The sequence below is a fragment of the Cherax quadricarinatus genome, chromosome 51 (assembly GCF_038502225.1).
Source record: "Cherax quadricarinatus isolate ZL_2023a chromosome 51, ASM3850222v1, whole genome shotgun sequence".
Lineage (NCBI taxonomy): Eukaryota > Metazoa > Arthropoda > Malacostraca > Decapoda > Parastacidae > Cherax > Cherax quadricarinatus.
The window spans coordinates 11,867,184-11,895,171 of NC_091342.1; the positions used below are offsets into that span (position 1 = coordinate 11,867,184).

Consider the following 27,988-nt stretch of genomic DNA (forward strand, 5'->3'; position numbering starts at 1 on the left):
GGGGTACTCATTTTTCTAAGAATTGCAATGCATACAATTCATGGAATGATAAAGTTGAAAGATTGGAGGAACTTGACAGATGTATCAGGTGTTTGGGTAATCACAATGTAAAGGATTGTTATGCCAAATTAAACTTCTGTTAACAATGTCACAAAGGAAGACACAATATAGTCATGTGTAAAGGTCTATATGATAATGTTGATAATAATGATAATGTTGACAATCCTGACACATCAGTAGCTAATGTAAAAATTGCTGCTAATGTTAATAATGCTGGTTTTGCTGAAGTAGCCTTACCTGTGTTACAGGTAAAAATTGATAATAAAAGGCATAAATCAAAAAATGTAAATGCATTATTGGACCAGGGATCACAGCGTACCTTCATAAAACATAAATGTCTTGATGGTATAAAAGTACAGATGGGAGATCCCACAACTTTAAAATTATCTGGTTTTCTCTCGGATAAAAGGTCTCAATTGTATGACACTGTTTATGTAACTGTCAGGTTGGGCAATGAGAAAAATCGTGTTAATGCAGTAATTGTAGATAGACTTCCAGAGAAAATATCTACAGTAGGGCTTAGTAAAGCTACAGAAAGACTCTCACATAATGTAAATTTAGCACCTTCTGGTGTAAGTGATGATTCTGTAGGCCCAATAAATATTTTGATAGGTAGTGACTATTATGCCTCCTTTGTAAAGGATATGGTAAAGAAATGTGGTGTCACCCTTTTGAAGACTGCTGGAGGCCATGTGATGTATGGTAGGATTCCTCGTAATAATAATTCTTGACTAGAGGAAACTACAAATACCATAACTGTGTGTCTTACTCATGAAGTTGTACCCCAGTATAATTCTTTCATAGAGGATGGTGTTGAGCCAGTGCATAAATTGTGGGAATTAGACAGCATTGGAATAAATGTAAATGAAGAAAGTCCGGATGATTCTTTTACTCAGGAGCAGTACCTGAAAGATGTAAAATTTGAATCTGGACAATACTGGGTACGACTTCCGTGGTGACTGAACCATCCAGAATTGCCCACTAATTACAGAATGGCATATGGACAGTTAAAAGCTCAGCTCCACGAACTGAGTAAGACACCAGAATTGTTAACTGCCTATAATGATATAATTGCTGAGCAGTTAATTAATAAATTTATAGAAGAGGTACCTCCTGAGCAAGCCAAAATTTATGGTCACTATTTGCCACATCACGGAGTGAAGAAGGATTCTAAGACCACTCCTCTGAGAATTGTGTTTAATTGTAGTGCCAGGAGTAACAAAAACGTACCTAGTTTAAATGACTGTTTGATGACAGGTCAGCTAACAAAGGGGGGCAGCAGAGGGCAGCAAGGGACTAGCTCCCTTAAGGTTTACTATACTAATAGCAGGAGTGTTAGAAATAAGATAGATGAGCTAAGATTAATTGCAAGTGCAGGAAACATAGATATTATTGCTATAACAGAGACCTGGCTCAATCTGAAAGATAGAGAGATGCCCTCTGAATGTCACATACAAGGCTATAAATTATTCCACACTGACAGGGTCAACAGGAAAGGTGGTGGAGTAGCGATGTATGTCAGAGACAATTTAAATTGTTGTGTAAGACAAGATATTAAATTAGAAGCGTCAGCCACTGAATCTGTTTGGTTACAGCTTCTCGAGGGCCGAGAAAAACTAATTTTGGGTGTGATTTACAGGGCCCCAAATCTTGATAGGGAGTGCAGTAAACTTCTATGGGACGAAATTCGTAAGGCATCTACATACGAAAATGTTGTGCTAATGGGAGATTTCAACTATAGACAGATTGACTGGAGCAATTTGACAGGAAATTTAGAGTCGGGTGACTTTCTTGATACGATCCAGGATTGTTTTTTAAAACAGTTTGTGACAGAGCCAACTAGGGGAAATAACCTCCTTGACTTGGTTCTTGCCAGTAGGGAAACACTAATTAATAATCTTGAGGTTAATGATGAGCTTGGGGAGAGTGATCACAAATCACTCAGTTTTAATATATCATGGAATTCCCCTAATAATGGCAATCAAGTCTCCGTCCCTGACTTTCGCTTGGCTGATTTCATAGGACTGAAAAATTACTTAGGTGGGCTGAACTGGAATGACCTGACTAAGGGTCAGGTAGGTGGTGATGGTTGCCGATATGATGCTTTCCAGGGCATAGTTCTAGCTGCTCAGTCAAATTATGTTCCAAATAGGGAAATCAGATCAAACAAAAATGATCCTAAATGGATGAACAATAGATTAAAATATCTGATTGGTCAAAAGAGAGGCATATATAGGCAAATCAAAAGAGGAGAGGGGCAATTAAGAAATCGATATATTCAGTTAAAGAGAGAAATAAAAAAGGGAATTAGAAAAGCAAAAAGAGATTATGAGGTTAAAGTTGCAAGAGAATCGAAGACTAACCCAAAAGGATTCTTTCAGGTATACAGAAGTAAGATCAGGGACAAGATAGGCCCACTCAAAAGTTCCTCGGGTCAGCTCACTGACAGTGATAAGGAAATGTGTAGAATTTTTAACACATACTTCCTCTCAGTTTTTACACAGGAGGATACCAGCGATATACCAGTAATGATAAATTATGTAGAACAGGACGATAATAAACTGTGCACTATTAGGGTCACAAGTGACATGGTCCTTAGGCAAATAGATAAATTGAAACCTAACAAATCCCCAGGCCCTGATGAACGGTATGCAAGGGTTCTAAAGGAATGTAAAGAGGAGCTTAGCACACCTTTGGCTAATCTTTTCAACATATCACTACAAACTGGCATGGTGCCAGATAAGTGGAAAATGGCAAATGTGATACCTATTTTCAAAACAGGTGACAGGTCCTTAGCTTCGAACTATAGACCAATAAGCCTAACCTCCATAGTGGGAAAATTTATGGAATCAATAATTGCCGAGGCAGTTCGTAGCCACCTTGAAAAGCATAAATTAATCAACGAATCTCAGCATGGTTTTACAAAGGGGCGTTCCTGCCTTACGAATTTATTAACTTTTTTCACTAAGGTATTTGAGGAGGTAGATCATGGTAATGAATATGATATTGTGTATATGGACTTCAGTAAGGCTTTTGACAGGGTCCCACATCAGAGACTATTGAGGAAAATTAAAGCACATGGAATAGGAGGAGAAATTTTTTCCTGGATAGAGGCATGGTTGACAAATAGGCAGCAGAGAGTTTGCATAAATGGGGAGAAATCAGAGTGGGGAAGCGTCACGAGCGGTGTTCCACAGGGGTCAGTGTTGGGCCCCCTGCTGTTCACAATCTACATAAACGACATAGATGAGGGCATAAAGAGCGACATCGGCAAGTTTGCCGATGACACCAAAATAGGCCGTCGAATTCATTCTGACGAGGACATTCGAGCACTCCAGGAAGATTTGAATAGACTGATGCAGTGGTCGGAGAAGTGGCAGATGCAGTTTAATATAGACAAATGCAAAGTTCTAAATGTTGGACAGGACAATAACCATGCCACATATAAACTAAATAATGTAGATCTTAATATTACGGATTGCGAAAAAGATTTAGGAGTTCTGGTTAGCAGTAATCTGAAACCAAGACAACAGTGCATAAGTGTTCGCAATAAAGCTAATAGAATCCTTGGCTTCATATCAAGAAGCATAAATAATAGGAGTCCTCAGGTTGTTCTTCAACTCTATACATCCTTGGTTAGGCCTCATTTAGATTATGCTGCACAGTTTTGGTCACCGTATTACAGAATGGATATAAATTCTCTGGAAAATGTACAAAGGAGGATGACAAAGATGATCCCATGTATCAGAAACCTTCCCTATGAGGATAGACTAAGGGCCCTGAAACTGCACTCTCTAGAAAGACGTAGAATTAGGGGGGATATGATTGAGGTGTATAAATGGAAGACAGGAATAAATAAAGGGGATGTAAATAGTGTGCTGAAAATATCTAGCCTAGACAGGACTCGCAGCAATGGTTTTAAGTTGGAAAAATTCAGATTCAGGAAGGATATAGGAAAGTACTGGTTTGGTAATAGAGTTGTGGATGAGTGGAACAAACTCCCAAGTACCGTTATAGAGGCCAGAACGTTGTGTAGCTTTAAAAATAGGTTGGATAAATACATGAGTAGATGTGGGTGGGTGTGAGTTAGACCTGATAGCTTGTGCTAACAGGTCGGTTGCCGTGTTCCTCCCTTAAGTCAATGTGACCTGACCTGACTAGGTTGGGTGCATTGGCTTAAGCCGGTAGGAGACTTGGACCTGCCTCGCATGGGCCAGTAGGCCTTCTGCAGTGTTCCTTCGTTCTTATGTTCTTAACTACTGACGAAATTAAGACACATGTGCGGCGTCTGGTTGTCCTTGTTGTGGACGTTTCGCCATCCAGTGGCTAGCTGGATGGCGAAACGTCTACGATGGGGATGCCCGGGTGTTGCGCATGTGTCTTAATTTCATCTTGAAGGTATTATATACCATTCTTGTACTACTACTACTACTACCACCACCTCTTCCTGCCTATACGTATATAGCCGTCCTGCTCCACCTCTGGTTAGTGTGACTTTGTCAATGGTCCAAGTCGGACCGAAACGTCGTCGTAAGCTTCTCTCTTTTATGTGCGGGTTATTTGTGTAAAGTATTCCCCTCCCCATAAAGGGGCAAATATATTGTATGGTGTACCAAGTTGAAAGTTTGAGGCTCATCTGAAGAGACATACTCGTGGCATCAAAAAATGCAAGAGTAAAGTACTCTAATATCATTTTTTTTATTTCATATTTCATGAGTGTGTTCAGCCTGTAAGGGAGAGAGAGGTAGCTCCAACTCTTTGAATCAAGAGCCCTTCAGCAGCATCAAGGCACCTCCCTTGAAGAGTCTAGTAATCAGTGTACATCTTCCTTTTGGAGATACTGAATCGCTACCCCCAACATTCATTGTCAATTACTTGGCAACCTATATCCTGTATTTCCATGAAATATTAACATCATACTGTACTACATAAATTTAATTTAACTTACAACTCTGAGGTTGATAACCATTTACTTTGCTAAATTATTATTACATGTATTGTAATCATGAGAAAATGCTAAACCCTGCTCAAGAAGAAATTTCTCGCCTAGCTGGTAGTAATAAGTTATCACAAGTTATATACACTGATGGATCTAAACAGGAGTCTTCTGGCAGGGCTGCATCTGCTCTTGTTGCCACCTCCCTAGTTAAGAACAATAATAAACTTGTTGAACTACGTATAAGAATTAACAACAAGGCGTCTACATTGCAACCTGAACTGTTTGCAATCCTAATGGTGCTAAAGCTAATTTATGACATTGAGCATGACACTATCATCATTACTGATTCTGTCATCACAGTAAATCAACCATTCAAATCATTATGAAGCTCTGTGTAGTCTGCAGTCAATCAAACAAACGGGTTTCCACATGGATAAATTGCCATTTTTGTGGAAATTGGTGTCATGCCCCTTGTGCAGATATCCAAGAACTAGCTACAAGTAGTATTAAAACAGGGAAGTGTTTTTGGGTATGCCCAAATGAGATAAATCTGTGGACTAAAATCACAAGGGTATTAAAAGAGGATAACATCAAAGCTGCTTTCATAGAAAACCTGGAAGCTTTCTACAACAGATGGGAACATAAAAAGTCTGGGCTGAATGGTACTGCCCTTGATACTGGCCATGTAGTCAGAAACTGTAAGCCTGGAGGTGATGCCCTGGTAGTCAGTAAATGTGGGGCTGATAGTGCTGTCCTGGGAGACAGTAATGGTGAAGCTGGAGGTGCTGTCCTGGGAGACATTATTATTATTATTATAATCAAGGGGGAAGCGCTAAACCCGTAGGATTATACAGCGCCTGAGGGGGGGGGATGTGGAAGGCATTCAGGCTTAATTCGGGGAACTGGAGCACAGATCCAATTCCCTAAATCAAGAGCCCCTCACCAACATCAAGGAACCTTCCGTGAGGGGTGTCCTGGGAGACAGTAATGGTGAAGCTGGAGGTGCTGTCCTGGGAGACAGTAATGGTGAAGCTGGAGGTGCTGTCATGGGAGACAGTAATGGTGAAGCTGGAGGTGCTAGTAAGTAAGTTTATTCAGGTATACACAAATACAGTTACATAGAATTATCATACATAGCAGCATATGTGTAGAGAACCTAGGATTACCCAAAAAAGTCAGACAGAGTGACTTATTTCCATTGGGGTCCTTTTACCTTATTATTATAATATAAAGGTTATAAAATGTTCTTATTATTCTATAATGAAGATAACATCTTATTATCATACTAAAAAGACTATCTACAATACGAGGGTCATTACTAGGAATAAGGTAAAATTTACACGTGTGTTAGCTAAAAAATAGAAAATCATTCCCCTCCCTTTCTGTAGCTACATTCATCAGACACCTTTTGGCACTCTTCTTGAACTGGTTCATGCTATGACTGGCTTTGACATGTGAGGGCAGTCTGTTCCATTCCTTTATTGCTGTACAATAAAAGGTGTTTGAAGCCTGGCCACTGACTGTGGGTACTACAAAGTTGTGCTCTCTCCCCCTAGTACTATGATTGCTTTGGTTCCCAACCTTGACAAAATTGACAGCAAGATATTCTGGACATTGTTTGTGAGCAATTTTATAAACATGATTTAGCTTCAGTTGTTTTACTCTGTCTTCAACATTCAGCATATCCAACTGCTGTAATTCATCCTGGCCTACATGTTCTCTTGGTCCCAGCCCCAGGATGAATCTTACGATTTTGTTCTGGGTGATTTGCAGTCTATCTTTCAGTTTTTTTGTCAAGGCAGAGTACCAAGAAGAGCAAGCGTAATCCATATGGCATTGTATAAGGGCTAGACATAGGGTCCTGCGAGCCTCAGTAGGTAGACACTGTGCTTGTCTATACAGGAACTTCAGTCTGGCATTCGCTTTCTTTACTACACTGTTCCCTATCAATTCTCCTGACATGCATGGGTCAAAGGGGATTCCCAAATATTTTACTGATGAAACCAAGTGATGGGCTCCTCATTACATTGAACATTAAAATTATTTACCCTTCTCAGTTTATGTTTCGTGCCAAAGAGAATGGCTTCAGTTTTCCCTAGGTGTAATGATAGTTTGTTGTCTACTAACCATTTGCTGCAGGACTCCAGTTCCAGTGTTAAAACATTAGCAATATCTTGTGGGTCTTTACCTGACACTAACAGAGCACTGTCATCTGCATACAGTAGGAGTTTGCACTTGACACTGATAGGCATATCATTGACATAACATAAGAATAATAAGGGACCCAGAATACTACCTTGGGGAACTCCACATGTTATCGGCAGGGGTTCTGATTCTGTTTTGTTGATTTTGACTATTTGTCTCCTGTTGCTAAGGTAGGACTTAAACCAATCTACAGAACCTATACCGATAGCTTGAAGTTTCTTACATAATATATTGTGGTTGACAGTATCGAAGGCCTTTTGCAGGTCTAAGGTTACCATACCTATGAGGTTCCCCTTTGACATTTCAGTTCTCAGGTAATCCATCAGATTAATAAGGGAGGTGTCGGTTGAGTAGGATCTTCTAAAGCCCGATTGATAGCTATGGAGAATGTTGTTGTCATTAAGGTACTTAACTACTTGAGAATACACCGCCCTCTCTAGAATTTTAGATATTATACTGAGTATACTAACAGGCCTATAGTTGCTTACATCAGACCTACTATTTTTCTTGAAGATAGGAGTAACTGCTGTCCTGGGAGACAGTAATGGTGAAGCTGGAGGTGCTGTCATAGGAGACAGTAATGGTGAAGTTGGAGGTGCTGTCCTGGGAGACAGTAATGGTGAAGTTGGAGGTGCTGTCCTGGGAGACAGTAATGGTGAAGCTGGAGGTGCTGCCCTGGGAGACAGTAATGGTGAAGCTGGAGATTTTGTCCAGGTAGTCGGGAACTATACGCAGGAATACATATAAATGACCTCATAGGGGGCAGGAGCCGTAGTGGGGAAACAAGTGTAGTCAAAGATATGATAAAACCAATATTGCAAACTAGAAATACCACAGGAAATAGCAAACATGAGGACTCCACTAGCAATAGTGAGGATATATTACCAAAAACAACTGGTGGGAGCTCCATTGTTGGTGCTAGGGAGGATAGGAATAAGACAGGTAAACATGCACCAACAGGGAATAGTCACAGAAACCCAAGGCAAACGGAAATCAAGCCTGTGCACATACTATGCACTTGGTATCTGCAGACATGGGAAATCTGGAAAAACAGACGGGACGTGCAACTATGACCACCCTAGAAAATGCAGTGCCCATATGACAACAGGAAAATGCAAACTCCCTTCCTGTAAGCTTTTTCACCCTGAAACGTGTACCTCTTCAGTACAGGAAAGACTGTGCTATAACTTAAATTGCCAGGCACACCATCTAAAGGGGACAAAAAGATACAAAACATCCAGGCCATGGAAAACCTGGGTAGCCACAGCCACTCAAGAGGGAGAGGTTTTTTAGTGCCAGGAAGGAAAAAAAACTGGCAGGAAATGGCAGAAATCGTACACCAAATCCAGTCATTCCTGGAGTGGAACCACAGTCAATGGCCTCCACTCCAAACCAACACAGATACTAATGCCGGAAAAAAATCCCCTCCCCCCCAGTACCAACAATACCACCAGTCCGATGACATTCTTCTTTGCAAATATACAGGGTCTAAAGCCAGCAACAAACAATAAAATACCTTTCATCCGTGGACTACTTGCAGAGGCAAAGGCAGTGTTCGAGGCTTTCACTGAGACCCACATAAAGGATCACTTGGACAACGAAATATGGATCCCAGGTTACAACCTATACAGATGTGACAGAGTGAACAGGCAAAAGGGGGGGGAGGGTTGGCCTGTACATTGCAGAGTCACTTGTTTGCACAGAACTGCTTAATGCCTCAAATGATGTAGTGGAAGTTTTAGCAGTAAAGGTTGAGAACCAAAACCTAGTCATTGTGGTAGTCTACAAGCCTCCGGATGCAACATCCCAGCAATTCCAGGAACAGCTGTTAAAAATTGACCACTGTCTGGAAAATCTTCCAGCTCCTGCACCCAACATCTTGCTCCTGGAGGATTTCAACTTAAGGCACCTAAAATGGAGGAATATAGCAAATAATATTGTTGCAGTAATAACACCAGGAGGCAGCTCTGATGAAAAATAACACTCACATGAGCTTTTAAATCTCTGCACAAAATTCAGTTTAAACCAACAATTAATAGAGCCTACTAGACTGGAGAACACACTAGACCTCATCTTCACTAACAATGATGATCTGATGAGAAATGTCACCATATCAAAAACAATATACTCAGATCACAACATAATTGAGGTTCAGACATGTATGCGCGGAGCCCCAGACCGACATAATGAGATTAGTCATGAGGGAGCATTCACCAAATTCAACTTCAATAACAAAAACATAAAGTGGGACCAAGTAAACCAAGTCCTAACCAATATAAGCTGGGAAGATATACTAAGCAACACAGACCCCAACTTATGCCTAGAACAGATTAACTTGGTGGCACTCGATGTATGCACAAGGCTTATTCCTCTAAGAAAAAGGAGGAGTAGATGTAAAACAGAAAGAGACAGGCGCTCCCTTTACAGGCGATGGAAAAGAATAACAGAGCAGCTAAAAGAGGTCAATATATCTGAAATGCGTCGGGAGACACTGGTCAGAGAAATAGCAAGCATCGAACTTAAGCTAAAGGAATCTTATAGGAGTCAGGAATCGCGGGAAGAACTAAAAGCCATAAATGAAATCGAAAGAAACCCAAAGTATTTCTTCTCCTATGCCAAATCAAAGTCGAGAACAACGTCCAGTATTGGGCCCCTACTTAAACAAGATGGGTCCTACACAGATGACAGCAAGGAAATGAGTGAGCTACTCAAGTCCCAATATGACTCAGTTTTTAGCAAGCCGCTAACCAGACTGAGAGTCGAAGATCAAAATGATTTTTTTATGAGAGAGCCACAGAATTTGGTTAACACAAGCCTATCCGATGTTATCCTGACGCCAAATGACTTCGAACAGGCGATAAATGACATGCCCATGCACTCTGCCCCAGGGCCAGACTCATGGAACTCCGTGTTCATCAAGAACTACAAGAAGCCCCTATCACGAGCCTTTACCATCCTATGGAGAGGGAGCATGGACACGGGGGTCGTCCCACAGTTACTAAAAACAACAGACATAGCCCCACTCCACAAAGGGGGCAGTAAAGCAACAGCAAAGAACTACAGACCGATAGCACTAACATCCCATATCATAAAAATCTTTGAAAGGGTCCTAAGAAGCAAGATCATCACCCATCTAGAAACCCATCAGTTACACAACCCAGGGCAACATGGGTTTAGAACAGGTCGCTCCTGTCTGTCTCAACTATTGGATCAGACTTTGCAAAAGCCTTCAACAAGTGTGACCATGGCATAATAGCGCACAAAATGCGTGCTAAAGGAATAACAGGAAAAGTCAGTCGATGGATCTATAATTTCCTCACTAACAGAACACAGAGAGTAGTCGTCAACAGAGTAAAGTCCGAGGCAGCTACGGTGAAAAGCTCTGTTCCACAAGGCACAGTACTCGCTCCCATCTTGTTCCTCATCCTCATATGTGACATAGACAAGGATGTCAGCCACAGCACCGTGTCTTCCTTTGCAGATGACACCCGAATCTGCATGACAGTGTCTTCCATTGCAGACACTGCAAGGCTCCAGGCGGACATCAACCAAATCTTTCAGTGGGCTGCAGAAAACAATATGAAGTTCAACGATGAGAAATTTGAATTACTCAGATATGGTAAACACGAGGAAATTATATCTTTATCAGAGTACAAAACAAATTCTGGCCACAAAATAGAGCGAAACACCGTCAAAGACCTGGGAGTGATCATGTCGGAGGATCTCACCTTCAAGGACCATAACATTGTATCAATCGCATCTGCTAGAAAAATGACAGGATGGATAATGAGAACCTTCAAAACTAGGGAGGCCAAGCCCATGATGACACTCTTCAGGTCACTTGTTCTATCTAGGCTGGAATATTGCTGCGCACTAACAGCACCTTTCAAGGCAGGTGAAATTGCTGACCTAGAAATTGTACAGAGAACCTTCACGGCGCGCATAATGGAGATAAAACACCTCAATTACTGGGAGCGCTTGAGGTTCCTAAACCTGTATTCCCTGGAACGCAGGCAGGAGAGATACATGATTATATACACCTGGAAAATCCTAGAGGGACTAGTACCGAACTTGCACACGAAAATCACTCACTATGAAAGCAAAAGACTTGGCAGACGATGCAACATCCCCCCAATGAAAAGCAGGGGTGTCACTAGCATGTTAAGAGACCATACAATAAGTGTCAGGGGCCCGAGACTGTTCAACTGCCTCCCAGCATACATAAGGGGGATTACCAACAGACCCCTGGTAGTTTTCAAGCTGGCACTGGACAAGCACCAAAAGTCGGTTCCTGACCAGCCGGGCTGTGGCTCGTACGTTGGTTTGCGTGCAGCCAGCAGTAACAGCCTGGTTGATCAGGCTCTGATCCACCAGGAGGCCTGGTCACAGACCGGGCTGTGGGGGTGTTGACCCCCAGAACTCTCTCCAGGTAAACTCCAGGTAATGCTCTTAACTCATATAATGACTCCAACAACATGCTCATTGGAGAAGTCAGGTATAGATACTCAAAAATCAGGGACAAAGGAATTAATGTACACTTGCTATGGATCCCATCACACATTGGATTACTCCTTCATGATAAAGTTGATATGTTAGCCAAGAAGAGTACCCAGAAGGAGAATGGAGAATATAACTTTGGTATATCTGTGTCTAGCATTAGGAATAATATTAAGAGGGAAGTAAACAATGAAAATGATTGTTTTAGGAATGCAGTTAGAAGCCTGAGTAGATCTATAACTCACTATGATAACATGAACATAGATAAGCATGTTTATGGAGCATCTTGCAATGTGAACAGACTGACTGATGCTGTAGTGGCCAGGCTTAGGCTTGGTTACAAGTACTTCTGGCAGTTTGGGAGACACACAGATGATAATCAAACTAAACGTAAATTATGTGATCAGGCATATGGTCACTGTCTTGAACAATATGTGTTTAATTGTCCACTTATTGAGGAATACAGAGATAGACAGTATAATAACCTATGTGACATGTCAAGATAACTTATTAATGAAAATAAGATGCCAGATATACTAAGCAAATTTCCTAAATTTGCTTGTAACAGATAAGTGAACTATAGATTTTTTTTTTTTTTCAACAAGTCGGCCATCTCCCACCGAGGCAGGGTGGCCCAAAAAAAAAATACATTCATCATCATTCAATTCTTTCACACATAATCACTGTTTTTGCAGAGGTGCTCAGAACACTAACAGCTTAGAAGCATATACGTATAAAGATACACAACATATCCCTCCAAACTGTCAATATCCCGAACCCCTCCTTTAGAGTGCGGGCATTGTACTTCCCATTTCCAGGACTCAAGTCCGGCTATATAAAAATAACTGGTTTCCCTGAATCCCTTCACTAAATATTACCCTGCTCACACTACAACAGATCGTCAGGTCCCAAATACCATTCGTCTCCATTCACTCCTATCGAACACGCTCACGCACGTCTGCTGGAAGTCCAAACCCTTCGCCCACAAAACCTCCCTTACCCCTTCCTTCCAACCTTTTCGAGGACGACCCCTACCCCGCCTTCCTTCCTCTACAGATTTAAATGCTCTCCATGTCATTCTATTTTGATCCATTCTCTCTAAATGACCAAACCACCTCAACAACCCCTCTTCAGCCCTCTGACTAATACTTTTATTAACTCCACACCTTCTTCTAATTTCCACACTTTGAATTTTCTGCATAATATTTATATTTACACCACACATTGCCCTTACACAGGACATCTCCACTGCCTCCTCGCTGCTACATTCACAACCCAAGCTGCACACCCATATAAGAGTGTTGGTACTACTATACTTTCATACATTCCCTTCTTTGCCTCCATAGATAATGTTTTATGTCTCCACATATACCTCAATGCACCACTCACCTTTTTTCCTTCATCAATTCTATGATTAACCTCATGCTTCATAAATCCATTCGCCGACACGTCAACTCCCAAGTTATCTGAAAACATTCACTTCTTCCATACTCCTCCTCCCCAATTTGATATCAAATTTTTCTTTATCTAAATCATTTGATACCCTTATCACCTTACTGTTTTCTATGTTCACTTTCAACTTTCTACCTTTACACACACTCCCAAACTCGTCCACAAACCTTTGCAATTTTTCTTTAGAATCTCCCATAAGCACAATATCATCAGCAAAAAGCAACTGTGTCAATTTCCATTTTGTATTTGATTCCCCATAATTTAATCCCACCCCTCTCCCGAACACCCTAGCATTTACTTCTTTCACAACCCCATCTATAAATATATTAAACAACCATGGTGACATTACACATCCCTGTCTAAGACCTACTTTTACCGGGAAGTAGTCTCCCTCTCTTCTACACATCCTAACCTGAGCCTCACTATCCTCATAAAGACTCTTTACAGCATTTAGTAACTTACCACCTATTCCATATACAAGTACTTGCAACATCTGCCACATTGCTTCCCTATCCACTCTATCATATGCCTTTTCTAAATCCATAAATGCAATAAAAACTTCCCTACCTTTATCTAAATACTGTTCACATATACGCTTCAATGTAAACACTTCATCTACACATCCCCTACTTACTGTAAAACCTCCTTGCTCATCCGCAATCCCACATTCTGTCTTACCTCTAACTCTTTCAATTATAACCCTACCGTACACTTTTCTTGGTATACTCAGTAAACATATTCCTCTATAATTTTTACAATCTCTTTTGTCCCCCTTCCCTTTATATAAAGGGACTATACATGTTCTCTGTGAATCCCTAGGTACCTTCCCCTCTTTCATACATTTATTAAACAAAAGTACCAACCACTCCAACACTATATCCCCCCCTGCTTTTAACATTTCTGTCATGATCCCGTCAGTTCCAGCTGCTTTACCCCCTTTCATTCTACGTAATGCCTCATGCACCTCCCCCACACTCACATCCTGTTCTTCTTCACTACTAAAAGATGGTATACCTCCCTGTCCAGTGCATGAAATTACCGCCTCCCTTTCTTCGTCGACATTTAAATATTCCTCAAAATATTCCCGCCATCTACCCAAAACCTCCCTCTCCCCATCTACTAACTCCCCTACTCTGTTTTTAACTGATAAATCCATATTTTCCCTAAGCTTTCTTAATTTGTTTAACTCCAAAATTTTTTCTTATTTTCATTAAAATTTCTTGACAGTGCCTCTCCCACTCTATCATCTGCTCTCCTTTTGCACTCTCTCACCATTCTCTTCACCTTTCTTTTACTCTCCATATACTCTGCTCTTCTTATAACACTTCTGCTTTGTAAAAACCTCTCATAAGCTAACTTTTTCTCTTTTATCACAACCTTTACTTCATCATTCCACCAATCACTCCTCTTTCCTCCTGCACCCACCCTCCTATAATTACAAACTTCTGACCCACATTCTAATACTGCATTTTTAAAGCTATTCCAACCCTCTTCAACCCCCGCACTGCTATAGATTTTTTTTTTTTTGCAACAAGTCGGCCATCTCCCACCGAGGCAGGGTGACCCAAAAAGAAAGAAAGAAAATCCCCAAAAAGAAAATACTTTCATCATCATTCAACACTTTCACCACACTCGCACATTATCACTGTTTTTGCAGAGGTGCTCAGAATACAACAGTCTAGAAGCATACACATATAAAGATACACAACATATCCCTCCAAACTGCCAATATCCCAAACCCCTCCTATAGATATGGAGATATAAATCCATATGTATTCCTCTTAACCCTTTGGGGCCTAGTCCCTTGGCCTTTTGTGTATCCATATGCTCTTGCGCTACCATTCACAGGATGGATATGGGGTGCACAATAAACTAGCCACTTTGGTGGAAAAATCTAAATCCCTGGGAACTGAGAAATTCAGGTTTTATCTGAGGAATGAGGCTAGTTTAAATTCCCCTGATATTGAGCTAATAAAAAAAAAAAAAAAAAAAAAAAAAAAAAAAAAAAAAAAAAAAAATTAACTCTTTGGCAACACAGTGGTCCAAGAATCATTGTTCTATGATGTTCCTACAAGGAATTATAGTCATTTATAACATGTATGGATGCCACCACCCATAGCGTGCCTGCTCACGTTGTCAATTTTCATTTTTTTTCAGATTTTTTCATTTATTTCTTGTATTATTCTTTCTAATATAATAACTGATGATTTGGCTTCATAACAGAGTGGGTGGAGCTAATACAGAGTCTGAGAGCCAATCCGGAACCATCTGGGAACATATGCTTATGTCAGCAGGAATTCCCGAGTCTCGTGAGGCAGGGGATTATTCATTATGATGCTAATATCAACACTACGGCTTATTTACCTATCACAATTGATCTAATATGACATAATACCAAGCAGTCCGATGGAGAGATCAAGTTACCGCTAAGAGGATAGGGGATAAACCTACATCCTCTTATACCCCCCTGGGTACTTGTATTAGAGAAAATGGAGTGTAGTACAGGGCTAACTATGATATACTCATAATACACCATAAAACTGGAAAAAAGCTATTTTCTCAATTTTTTTTCCCCCGGCGTGTGCTCATTTTTGTTGATTATCTTGGAAGTAAATTATTCATTTATATCATTAAACAGAGCCATTAATAATGATAGAAATGCAATGAATTTCACAAACAACATAAAAGAATGACTGTTTTACACACGGGTGAAATTATTTTATTATCACAATTTTTTTTTGTATGTGTGGGGGAAAGGAGGCAGATTTTTGCTAAATGTCAAAACCATACTAACTTTATTTTTTTTAAGAATGAAGATAGAATAAATTACAGTATGTATTCTTTTTACATTTCATTAATCTTTTCAAGAAAATATTGAAAATTTAAAGAGGTTGGAGCAAAATAGTATATTAAAAGGGTGGCTAAAGCTCCCGCTTCACACACGGAGGGCCCGGGTTCGATTCCCGGCGGGTGGAAACATTCGACATGTTTCCTTACACCTGTTGTCCTGTTCACCTAGCAGCAAATAGGTACCTGGGTGTTAGTCGACTGGTGTGGGTCGCATCCTGGGGGACAAGATTAAGGACCCCAATGGAAATAAGTTAGACAGTCCTCGATGACGCACTGACTTTCTTGGGTTATCCTGGGTGGCTAACCCTCCGGGGTTAAAAATCCTAACGAAATCTTATCTTATCTTATCTTAGGGTGGAGGGAAGGAGGGGCAGGGGTTGTCCCAAGAGAGGCAGTAAAGGTTTTGAGTGCTAGGAGCTTGAACATTTAACAGGTCTGTGTTTTAGAAAAGAGTGCGTGGAGGCAAGTGGTGTTTTTGACTATACATGTTGATTGTGAGGAAGGTAAAATTAATGAAGCTAGTCAGGGTAAACTTGGTTAGCTGGACTTGAGTCCTGGAGGTGGGAAGTATTGCCTGCATTCTAAAGGAAGGGTGAAGGTGTTGTAGTTCAGAGGGCTATCTGAACTGTCATATCAACACTCTTCTAGTAAGACTGGGATTGAATAAGTAAAGTGAGCATTTCCTCTCTCTTTCAGGTCAACCCTACCTCATTGGGAGATGGGCAGTGTTAAAAGAAAAAAAAAAAATTGAGATCTGCACTCATAAGATGGGGGAAAAGATATTAATGTATAGTCAAAGAGGTCATCATATGGTTGGTAATATAAGATTCAAAAGTTTTTTTAGTTTATTTACAAGGAATACTTCTGACATATATTATGTTAAATATTTGTCAGAGATGAAAGGAAAACTGTCGAGGTTCTACTCTCTGACAGCTATGACTGGTGATAAAAATGTATGAAGATGATTCATGTTCCTCTTCTTCAATATCTGCAAGAAAAAAAAACAAGTTTCAGTACAAGATTATCTAGAGAGATAAGTTTAAGACAAGAAATATTTTAGTAATATATACAACAGCATGGAGAAACACTACCAGTTCTGCAACCACTATAAATGTAATTGTTTAATATTTCAGGATTTTACTCTATTTCTTTTCCCTTTTGCCCTCTGCAATCCACTGTTGAAATAGGCCACTTCCTTTGTGACAGATTTAAAGAACACAAAAGAAATATTAACCTTACAGACACTGACAATGGCATTGGCTGTCATGTTAGAGACCATAGAAATGACAGCCCTGCTGACTGATAGGAGGAAAAGAGGTTATAAGATTAAATGGGATATGAAATAATTAATAATAAAGGCTCATAACACCCTCAACAGAAACCAGGAGGCTATAGTTTTAGACTACAAAGAGAAAACTGCCAAATGGATATTAGAAAGTTATTCTTCATAGTAGTAGAACAATGAAATGGTTTACAAGAGGAGGTATTAAGTGCTATGACCACAGGAAACTTGAAAAAATGTACAAGGTTAAATACTGATGATGGGGCACCTTGAGCTCAGCTCTGCTCCTCTTGCTATAAATAGATACAGCAAATTGACATTAACATGCATTGTTCACCATGGCATTATAGTAACAAAAAATTTTTTATAACCTAGAACTTACCATATGATCTGTAGTGAATTGACAGCAGCTGGAGGTGTAGTTTTTCTTGTACAGTACCAAGAAACCAGCCTCTTCCTCAAGCAAGGATGAACTGAGAGACTGCCTTCTCTCTGTTATGTTGTCTGGCCAAAACATTTTCAGAAAGTTCAAGAGATGGTCTGTGTATGCTTAGCTAGAAAAAATACAGTGTTACACAGTTTTGCCAGTAGACAAAAATAAGTACAACAGTAGCCATTAAAAGTGTATGATAAATGAAATGCCAGTAAATTAAAAATAAGGTGAACATGTTACAATATTAAGTGCTGCATTCACTTCACTCTTCTACCACTACTTCCCCAACTCGTGTTGTCACCAAGGGGTTAGTTATATGTTTCACCTCTTTCTTCTATCACTATTTTCATAGCAGCCAGGTTTATGGAGGATGACACATATCTTAAATATTTGGATCCAGCTCATTCTTTTGTGAAATCTTGGCCTTTAAAGTAGCATTTACTCTTCTCAACTTCATGAAAGTATGGTATAATATACAAAACAACTCAGAGGAATTGCAGTCTACAACAGGCTTATGCCTCAATCCATACAAAGGTTTTCCTGGTTATGTACTTCTTTCAATGCACTGGCCGTATCCCACTGAAGCAGGGTGGCCCAAAAAGAAAAACGAGGGAAGATGTGTAAAGATAGAAAATTGAAAGTGAACATCGATAAGAGTAAGGTGATGAGGGTATCAAATGATTTAGATAAAGAAAAATTGGATATTACATTGGAGGGAGGGAGTATGAAGAAGTGAACGTTTTCAGATATTTGGGAGTTGACTTGTCAGCAGATGGGTTTATGAAGGATGAAGTTAACCATAAAACTGATGAAGGAAAAAAGGTGAGCGGTGTGTTGGGCAAAGAAGGGAATGTACAAAAGTATAGTGGTACCAACACTCTTACATGGGTGTGAAGCATAGGCTGTAAATGCTGCAGCGAGAAGGAGGCTGGAGGCAGTGGAGATGTCCTGTCTAAGGGCAATGTATGGTGTAAATATTATGCAGAGAATTCATAATGTGGAAATTAGGAGGTGTGGAGTTACTAAAAGTATTAGTCAGAGGGCTGAAGAGGGGCTGTTGAGGTGAATTGGTTTGGAGAGAATGGAACAAAGTACAATTACTTGGAGAGCATATAAATCTGTAGAGGAAGGAAGGTGGGGTGGGGTTGTCCCCAAAAAGGTTGGAGGGAGGGGGTAAAGGAGGTTTTGTGGGCAAGGGACTTGGACTTTCCAACAAGCGTGCGTGAGCGTGTTTGATAGGAGTGAATGGAGACAAATGGATTTTGGGATCTGACGAGCTGTTGGAATGTGAGCAGGATAATATTTTGTAAAGGGATTCAGGGAAACCGGTTAGCTGGACTTGAGTCCTGGAAATGGGAAGTACAATGCCTGTGCTTTAAGTAAGGGGTTTGGGATATGGGAGTTTGGAAGGACGTCTAAGTTATCATATCTAAGTGCCTCTGCAAAGACAATGATAATGTATGAGTGATGGTGAAAGTGTTGAATGATGATGAAAGTTTTTTTTTCTTTCTTTATGGGTCACCCTGCCTTAGTGGGAAATGGCTGATGTGTGAAAAAAAGAAAAAGAAAGGGATACAGACTATGCTGTCCGAAAAATCTCTAACATAGGTTTCTGTAAAATCGACAAACATTGCATATGTTTCTAAAAGGAGACCATTTATTTGAGGAACTTTATTTTTCATCTTGTTTTAAAAAGAAAGGTACATATATGTATATACCTGGTTTTCACTTAACTAGTGATTTTGTTGGTTGATTTAATACTGGCGGAGGGACTAGATCAGCACACACTTGTGCTGGGATACAATCAAACAGGTACCTGCTACATTTGATACCCAAGTAAAAGGAGGCATGGAGACAAATTCAGAATATCAACTCACCTGATTATTCTTCTGATCCTGAATATCTTGATTACATCCCTCACTTTTCTCATTTATTTCAACTTCATCCAACTTGTGATTTGTGTTTTTAACAAGATGAATCCCGACATTGCCAGTTTTTGCTTCCACTGCGGCTTGTTGGGCACATGGCACTGCAAGGAAAATGACCATCAACCATATACCATTTGCTTTTATATGCATTTTCAAATGCATATAAAAGCCTGATAACATGTTTTTACTATCATATATACTGTATTAAATGAGCAATAGAGCTAGGCCTAAACAACACATATACAGTATACACATTACTTACTTTAAAATATTTTCATCCTTAGCTTATAGTGAATGGTGAATATATTTAATGAAGGAAGTCTGAATAAATGAAGAATGGGTATAATTGAAATCAGCTGCATTAGTGAAATGCTGCAAAACGGGGCCCTCCTATAAGTACAGTGGACCCTTGAGTTACAAGCCTACCGATTATCGAACTTTTGGAGTTCAGAACACTTTGTTCTAACCAATTTTGTTCTGAGTATCGAACTCTACCCATCTTTTGAACCACCGGGTACCGGACCTGTCTGCCAGCCCACTCTGTCCTCATCCCCTTGTAAGTCAGTATGGCTTTGTTGATGCTTGAGTGAACACTAACCTGCCACTCATTTAAACATTTCACAATTTATTCATTGTGTTTGGTGCTTGTTTATTAAGTGTGACTGTGAAATAAGCGGTGGTGGTGGTGGTGGATGGTATTGGTGGATGGTATTGGTGGAAGGTATTGGTGGATGGTATTGGTGGATGGTGGTGGTGGTGGTGGTGGTGGCTATCTGGCTGGCTGGCTGGCTGGTTATCTGGCTATCTGGCTGGCTGGTTATCTGGCTATCTGGCTGGCTGGCTGGCTATCTGTCTTACAGGTATACATAAATACAATTATACCTAGTGTAAATTACCTAGGATAACCCAAAAAATCCAGTCTGGCAAATAATATGTATCAGGTCTCGGATGTGACGTAGTGACTACTGTGTCGTGTGTAATACATGTTGGTTCTGAGTCAGAGAGAGAGGCAAGCAGACAGACAGACATGTTTATGTGTAAGGTGAAAACAAATAAAGTGAAGGCAGTGTACCCTCATCAAATGTTACCACTATCATTAGTGGAGTGATAAGAAAGATGCTAATCAAATGTTACTACTGTCATTAGTTTAGTGATGAGTGCCAGCCAGCCAGCCAGCCAGCCAGCCAGCCAGCCATCTAGCCAGCCAGCCATCTAGCCAGCCAGCTATCTAGCCAGCCAGCCAGCCATCAAGCCAGCCAGTCATTTAGCCAGCCAGCCATCTAGCCAGCCAGCCAGCCATCTAGCCAGCCAGCCAGCCATCTAGCCAGCCAGCCAGCCATCTAGCCAGCCAGCCAGCCATCTAGCCAGCCAGCCAGCCAGCCATCTAGCCAGCCAGCCAGCCATCTAGCCAGCCAGCCAGCCAGCTATCTAGCCAGCCAGCCAGCCATCAAGCCAGCCAGTCATTTAGCCAGCCAGCCATCTAGCCAGCCAGCCAGCCATCTAGCCAGCCAGCCAGCCAGCCATCTAGCCAGCCAGCCAGCCAGCCAGCCATCTAGCCAGCCAGCCAGCCATCTAGCCAGCCAGCCACAGCCATCTAGCCAGCCAGCCACAGCCATCTAGCCAGCCAGCCACAGCCATCTAGCCAGCCAGCCACAGCCATCTAGCCAGCCAGCCACAGCCATCTAGCCAGCCAGCCACAGCCATCTAGCCAGCCAGCCAGCCATCTAGCCAGCCATCTAGCCAGCCATCTAGTCAGCCAGCCAGCCATCTAGCCATCTAGCCAGCCAGCCAGCCATCTAGCCAGCCAGCCAGCCATCTAGCCAGCCAACCAGCCAGCCATCTAGCCAGCCAACCAGCCAGCCATCTAGCCAGCCAGCCAGCCATCTAGTCAGCCAGCCAGCCATCTAGCCAGCCAGCCAGCCATCTAGCCAGCAAGCCATCTAGCCAGCCAGCCAACCAGCCATCTAGAGGGCCTGTCGATCCTGAAAGGGTTAAGGACGTGTTACCTAAAGTCTTTATGGAAGGGGATTCCCCTTCCAAACAATAAGTGCCCCTCCCTATCTTCCAGATGTCATCAACAATCTTCAATAAATGTAAGTAAAAATGTTATTTTATAGGTTTATTTATCTATTACTAATTGTACTATGTATGTTTGTTGTGTGTATGTAAAACTATAATGTAATCTATATAAAATATATTTTTGTGTGATTTTTTTGGGGTTTCTGAAACAGATTAATTGTATTTCCATTATTTCTTATGGGAAATATTGGTTCGACTTTCAAACATTTCGACTTCACAACTAGCTCCTGGAACAGATTAAATTCTAAACTCAAGGGTCCACTGTACATGTATACTGTAATATACTATTAAGAATTTTAGAAAAACCACAAAAAGTAGATAGGAGGTAGATAGCAGGTAACCCCTTCTTCTGCATAAATTACTGCAAGGGGTTTGGACTTCCAGCAAGCGTGCCTGAGCGTGTTAGATAGGAGTGAATGGAGACAAATGGTATTTGGGACCTGACGAGCCGTTGAGTGTGAGCAGGGTAATATTTAGTGAAGGGATTCAGGGAAACTGGTTTCTTTATATAACCAGACTTGAGTCCTGGAAATGGGAAGTACAGTGCCTACACTCTAAGAGAGGGGTTTGAGATATTGGCAGTTTGAAGGGATATATTGTATATTTTTATACGTATATACTTCTAAACTGTTGTACTCTGGACACCTCTGCAAAAACAGTGATTATGTGTGAGTGAGGTGAAAGTGTTGAATGATGATGAAAGTATTTTCTTTTTGGGGATCTTCTTTCTTTTTGGGTCACCCTGCCTCAGTGGGAGACTGCCAACTTGTAAAAAAAAAAAAAAAAAAAAAAAAAAAAACTTTAATTTTTCTTCATAGGTCACCATGCCTCAGTGAGATACAGCTGGTTTGTTGAAAAAAAAAAACATTCATTTTTCTTTATATGTCACCCTGCCTTGGTAGGAGATGGCTAGAGTTAAAAAAAAAAAAGTAGATAATCCCATAGCCAGTAGCATTAACCCTTTCAGGGCCGAGAGGCCCTCTACTAAACTCGTTCTCAGGGTTGAAAATTTTTCGGAAAAAAAAAAAAAGAAAAAAAAAATTCTTATGAAATGATAGAGAATCTTTTCACAATCATAATGACGCCAAGAGTATGAAATTTGATGGAAACCTTTCGGAATTATGCTCTCGCAAAATTAGTGGTCTCAACGATGTTTACGCATTGGCGATTTCGCCCACTTTGAGCCCTATTTTCGGCCAATTCCTGTGTACTAGTCGACATAAATTATATTTATTTTGCTAGAACTCCATTTTTTCTATCGAATGAGTACAAGAAACCACCCATTTACCAATTTCAACTATCCAATAAAGTGGTTAGAAATTGGCAATTTTGCCAATTTCACACAAATTTCAGATGCAAATTTCCAAATAGGGTCCAGAATAAACAAGACAGACATTCCTGGCACTAAAATAACAAGTTCTCTGTTCGTTAGTCATGTCCCCAGACCCCTCTTACATTTCTTTTGCTTTCCACTTCGAATTTTTATTCTCACAAAAAATAAAAGATTTACTGTTATGCAGACTACTGCATTAGTGTAGAAATGGTATAAATAATATCAGCGCACTTGTGAAAGAATATTAGACTCACCAGTTGACGTGTATTGGATGCTTAGCATGATTTGTTTACTTTTGAACTTTGGTAAAAATCGAACATTTCTGCTACTTTGAGCTCAATTTCAAGGAACTTTTCATTGTGAAACCAATCAAAATCATCTCAATTTCGGTAGTATGTCTTCCATTCTATAAAATGAGACCAGGAAAACTAGAATACAATCATAAATACCATACAAAAACACAGTGCAGTCACTGTTTTAATCCAAAAACACTGTCAAAGTTTTTTTTTTTTCATTACACACTGTGTGCTGCAGGATTTTTTTTATACTGCACACACTGACCCCATAGACCCATTCTTTCATATGTAGGCCTACCAGCTTTCTCTTGCTAGATTTGAAGGCACTAGAATTCTAGTATGTCAATAACCCTGGTGCATAAGCCGTACTAGTATGTCAGAAACCCTGAAAGGGTTAATGTGCAGTGTGTACAATTACCAACCTCACCCTTAGCTTTGGTACAGTACCAAGTCCCCACAGCAACCCGTCTTAGTGACTACCTTAACCACTGCTACACACACTTCTGATTGATACTGCCAGATAGACAAGTATCTCCCACCACCCCCTTTCACTGCAAAAGTCTTTCTCTCACTAATGCCTCACAATGTCCACAAACACAATCTCTACCAACCACCACCTCCCATTTCCACTCATTATATGTACAGTGAAGCCCTGGATTACGAAATTAATCTGTTCCATAGAGAGCGACTTATCCTGAATCTGACTTATTCCGAATTAATTTTCCCCATGAAAAATAATGGAAATCCAATTAATCTGTTCCAGACACCCAAGAGTATTAAACAAAATAATTTTTTTACATGAAATATACATTTCCCTACACAGAAAACAATGAGACATGATGAGTAACATATTAGTAAAATGACACTTACCTTTACTGAAGACTTACTGATGAATGATGAGACAGGAGGAGGGGAGAGGATAGAGGTGTAGTATTGTTTAGAAGGGGAATCCCCTCCCATAAAGACTTAAGGTAAAACATCATTTTCCAATGTTACATCCCTTCTTTGCTTTTTAACCCCTAAACTGTCCAAACATAGATCTACGTTCACTTGCGTGGCACTCTGAATATTTTGAAAAATAAAAAAATAGTGTTTTTTTTCTTTTAAAATGAAGAGCACATTTTTAGGGTCAGTATTTACCGAGAAAATCGCCAGTGCATAAATACAGCTGACATAAAATTTGCAAAAGCGTAATTTCATCAATTTTCCATCTAATTTGTACTTTTGGCTTCACTACCTTCAGAAAAAGATTCTCTTATCATTTCAAAAGAAATTTTTTTTTTTTCAGACGTATATATACTCAATAATTCTATCGGGTTATAGTAAGCGCGTATGCACCTGGAGAAGAGAGAAGTGTAGAGGAGAGAGAGAGATTCTGGGAAATGTTGAGTGAATGCGTGGGGAGTTTTGAATCAAGTGTGAGAGTAATGGTGGTTGGGGATTTCAATGCTAAAGTGGGTAAAAATGTTATGGAGGGAGTAGTAGGTAAATTTGGGGTGCCAGGGGTAAATGTAAATGGGGAGCCTTTAATTGAGCTATGTGTAGAAAGAAATTTGGTAATAAGCAATACATATTTTATGAAAAAGAGGATAAATAAATATACAAGGTATGATGTAGCACGTAATGAAAGTAGTTTGTTAGATTATGTATTGGTGGATAAAAGGTTGATGGGTAGGCTCCAGGATGTACATGTTTATAGAGGGGCAACTGATATATCGGATCATTATTTAGTTGTAGCTACAGTTAGAGTAAGAGGTAGATGGGAAAAGAGGAAGGTGGCAACAAGTAAGAGGGAGGTGAAAGTGTATAAACTAAAGGAGGAGGAAGTTCGGGCGAGATATAAGCGACTGTTTGCAGAAAGGTGGGCTAGTGCAAAGATGAGTAGTGGGGGGGTTGAAGAGGGTTGGAATAGTTTTAAAAATGCAGTATTAGAATGTGGGGCAGAAGTTTGTGGTTATAGGAGGGTGGGGGCAGGAGGAAAGAGGAGTGATTGGTGGAATGATGAAGTAAAGGGTGTGATAAAAGAGAAAAAGGCAGCTTATGAGAGGTTTTTACAAAGCAGAAGTGTTATAAGAAAAGCAGAGTATATGGAGAGTAAAAGAAAGGTGAAGAGAGTGGTGAGAGAGTGCAAAAGGAGAGCAGATGAAAGAGTGGGAGAGGCACTGTCAAGAAATTTTAATGAAAATAAGAAAAAATTTTGGAGTGAGTTAAACAAGTTAAGAAAGCCTAGGGAAAGTATGGATTTGTCAGTTAAAAACAGAGTAGGGGAGTTAGTAGATGGGGAGAGGGAGGTATTAGGTAGATGGCGAGAATATTTTGAGGAACTTTTAAATGTTGAGGAAGAAAGGGAGGCGGTAATTTCATGCACTGGCCAGGGAGGTATACCATCTTTTAGGAGTGAAGAAGAGCAGAATGTAAGTGTGGTGGAGGCACGTGAGGCATTACGTAGAATGAAAGGGGCTAAAGCAGCTGGAACTGATGGGATCATGACAGAAATGTTAAAAGCAGGGGGGGGATATAGTGTTGGAGTGGTTGGTACTTTTGTTTAATAAACATATGAAAGAGGGGAAGGTACCTAGGGATTGGTGGAGAGCATGTATAGTCCCTTTATATAAAGGGAAAGGGGACAAAAGAGATTGTAAAAATTAAAGAGGAATAAGTTTACTGAGTATACCAGGAAAAGTATACGGTAGGGTTATAATTGAAAGAATTAGAGGTAAGACAGAATGTAGGATTTCGGATGAGCAGGGAGGCTTCAGAGTGGGTAGGGGATGTGTAGATCAAGTGTTTATATTGAAGCATATATGTGAACAGTATTTAGATAAAGGTAGGGAAGTTTTTATTGCATTTATGGATTTAGAAAAGGCATATGATAGAGTGGATAGAGGAGCAATGTGGCAGATGTTGCAAGTATATGGAATTGGTGGTAAGTTACTAAATGCTGTAAAGAGCTTTTATGAGGATAGTGAGTCTGAGGTTAGGGTATGTAGAAGAGAGGGTGAATACTTCCCGGTAAAAGTAGGTCTTAGACAGGGATGTGTAATGTCACCATGGCTGTTTAATATATTTATAGATGGGGTTGTAAAAGAAGTAAATGCTAGGGTGTTCGGGAGAGGGGTGGGATTAAATTATGGGGAATTCAAAATGGGAACTGACACAGTTACTTTTTGCTGATGATACTGTGCTTATGGGAGATTCTAAAGAAAAATTGCAAAGGTTAGTGGATGAGTTTGAGAATGTGTGTAAAGGTAGAAAGTTGAAAGTGAACATAGAAAAGAGTAAGGTGATAAGGGTATCAAATGATTTAGATAAAGAAAAATTGGATATCAAATTGGGGAGGAGGAGTATGTAAGAAGTGAATGTTTTCAGATACTTGGAAGTTGACGTGTCGGCGGATGGGTTTATGAAGGATGAGGTTAATCATAGAATTGATGAGGGAAAAAAGGTGAGTGGTGCATTGAGGTATATGTGGAGTCAAAAAACATTATCTATGGAGGCAAAGAAGGGAATGTATGAAAGTATAGTAGTACCAACACTCTTATATGGATGTGAAGCTTGGGTGGTAAATGCAGCAGCGAGGAGACGGTTGGAGGCAGTGGAGATGTCCTGTCTAAGGGCAATGTGTGGTGTAAATATTATGCAGAAAATTCGGAGTGTGGAAATTAGGAGAAGGTGTGGAGTTAATAAAAGCATTAGTCAGAGGGCAGAAGAGGGGTTGTTGAGGTGCTTTGGTCATTTAGAGAGAATGGATCAAAGTAGAATGACATGGAAAGCATATAAATCTATAGGGGAAGGAAGGAGGGGTAGGGGTCGTCCTCAAAAGGGTTGGAAAGATGGGGTAAAGGAAGTTTTGTGGGCAAGGGGCTTGGACTTCCAGCAAGCGTGCATAAGCGTGTTAGATAGGAGTGGAGACGAATGATACTTGGGACCTGACGATCTGTTGGAGTGTGAGCAGGGTAATATTTAGTGAAGAGATTCAGGGAAACCGGTTATTTTCATATAGTCGGACTTGAGTCCTGGAAATGGGAAGTACAATGCCTGCACTTTAAAGGAGGGGTTTGGGATATTGGCAGTTTGGAGGGATATGTTGTGTATCTTTATATGTATATGCTTCTAAACTGTTGTATTCTGAGCACCTCTGCAAAAGCAGTGATAATGTGTGAGTGTGGTGAAAGTGTTGAATGATGATTAAAGTATTTTCTTTTTGGGGATTTTCTTTCTTTTTTGGGTCACCCTGCCTCGGTGGGAGACGGCCAACTTGTTGAGAAAAAAAAAAAAAAAAAAAAAAAAAAAAAAAAAAAAAAAAAAAAAATTCTAGCGGCTTCAAATCAAGAGGAAGAAAGCTGGTAGGCCCACATGTGACAGAATGGGTCTGTGTGGTCAGTGTGCACCACATAAAAAAAAATCCTGCAGCACACAGTGCGTAATGAGAAATAAAAACTGATCGTTTTTTTGGATTAAAACGCCGACTTTGAGGTGTATTTTCGTATAGTATTTATAGATGTATTTGCGTTTTCATGGTCTTAGGTGATAAAATGGAAAACATATTACAGAAATAGAGATGATTTTCATTACTTTGACGATGAAAACGACCTTGAAACTGAGCTCAAAGTAGCGGAAATGTTCGATTTTTA

General features: G+C 40.3%; 1 protein-coding gene across 5 annotated transcripts in view; it reads right to left on the reverse strand.

Moving 5' to 3' along the window:
• Positions 1-16,830: 16,830 nt before the first annotated feature.
• Positions 16,831-27,988, reverse strand: part of LOC128694664 (transcription factor E4F1-like) — a 68,521-nt gene continuing 57,363 nt past the window's right edge. For 4 of the 5 annotated variants that reach the window (XM_070095849.1, XM_070095850.1, XM_070095852.1 and 1 more), the window contains 3 exons: positions 19,596-19,747; positions 17,668-17,839; positions 16,831-16,991 (listed from right to left, as the gene is read on the reverse strand). In XM_070095849.1, the coding sequence (XP_069951950.1) occupies positions 17,744-17,839; positions 19,596-19,747 (248 nt within the window). In that variant the 3' untranslated portion in view covers positions 16,831-16,991; positions 17,668-17,743. Of the gene's footprint in view, positions 16,992-17,667; positions 17,840-19,595; positions 19,748-27,988 lie in introns of those variants that run through there. The other variant, XM_070095851.1, reaches the window with a different exon arrangement.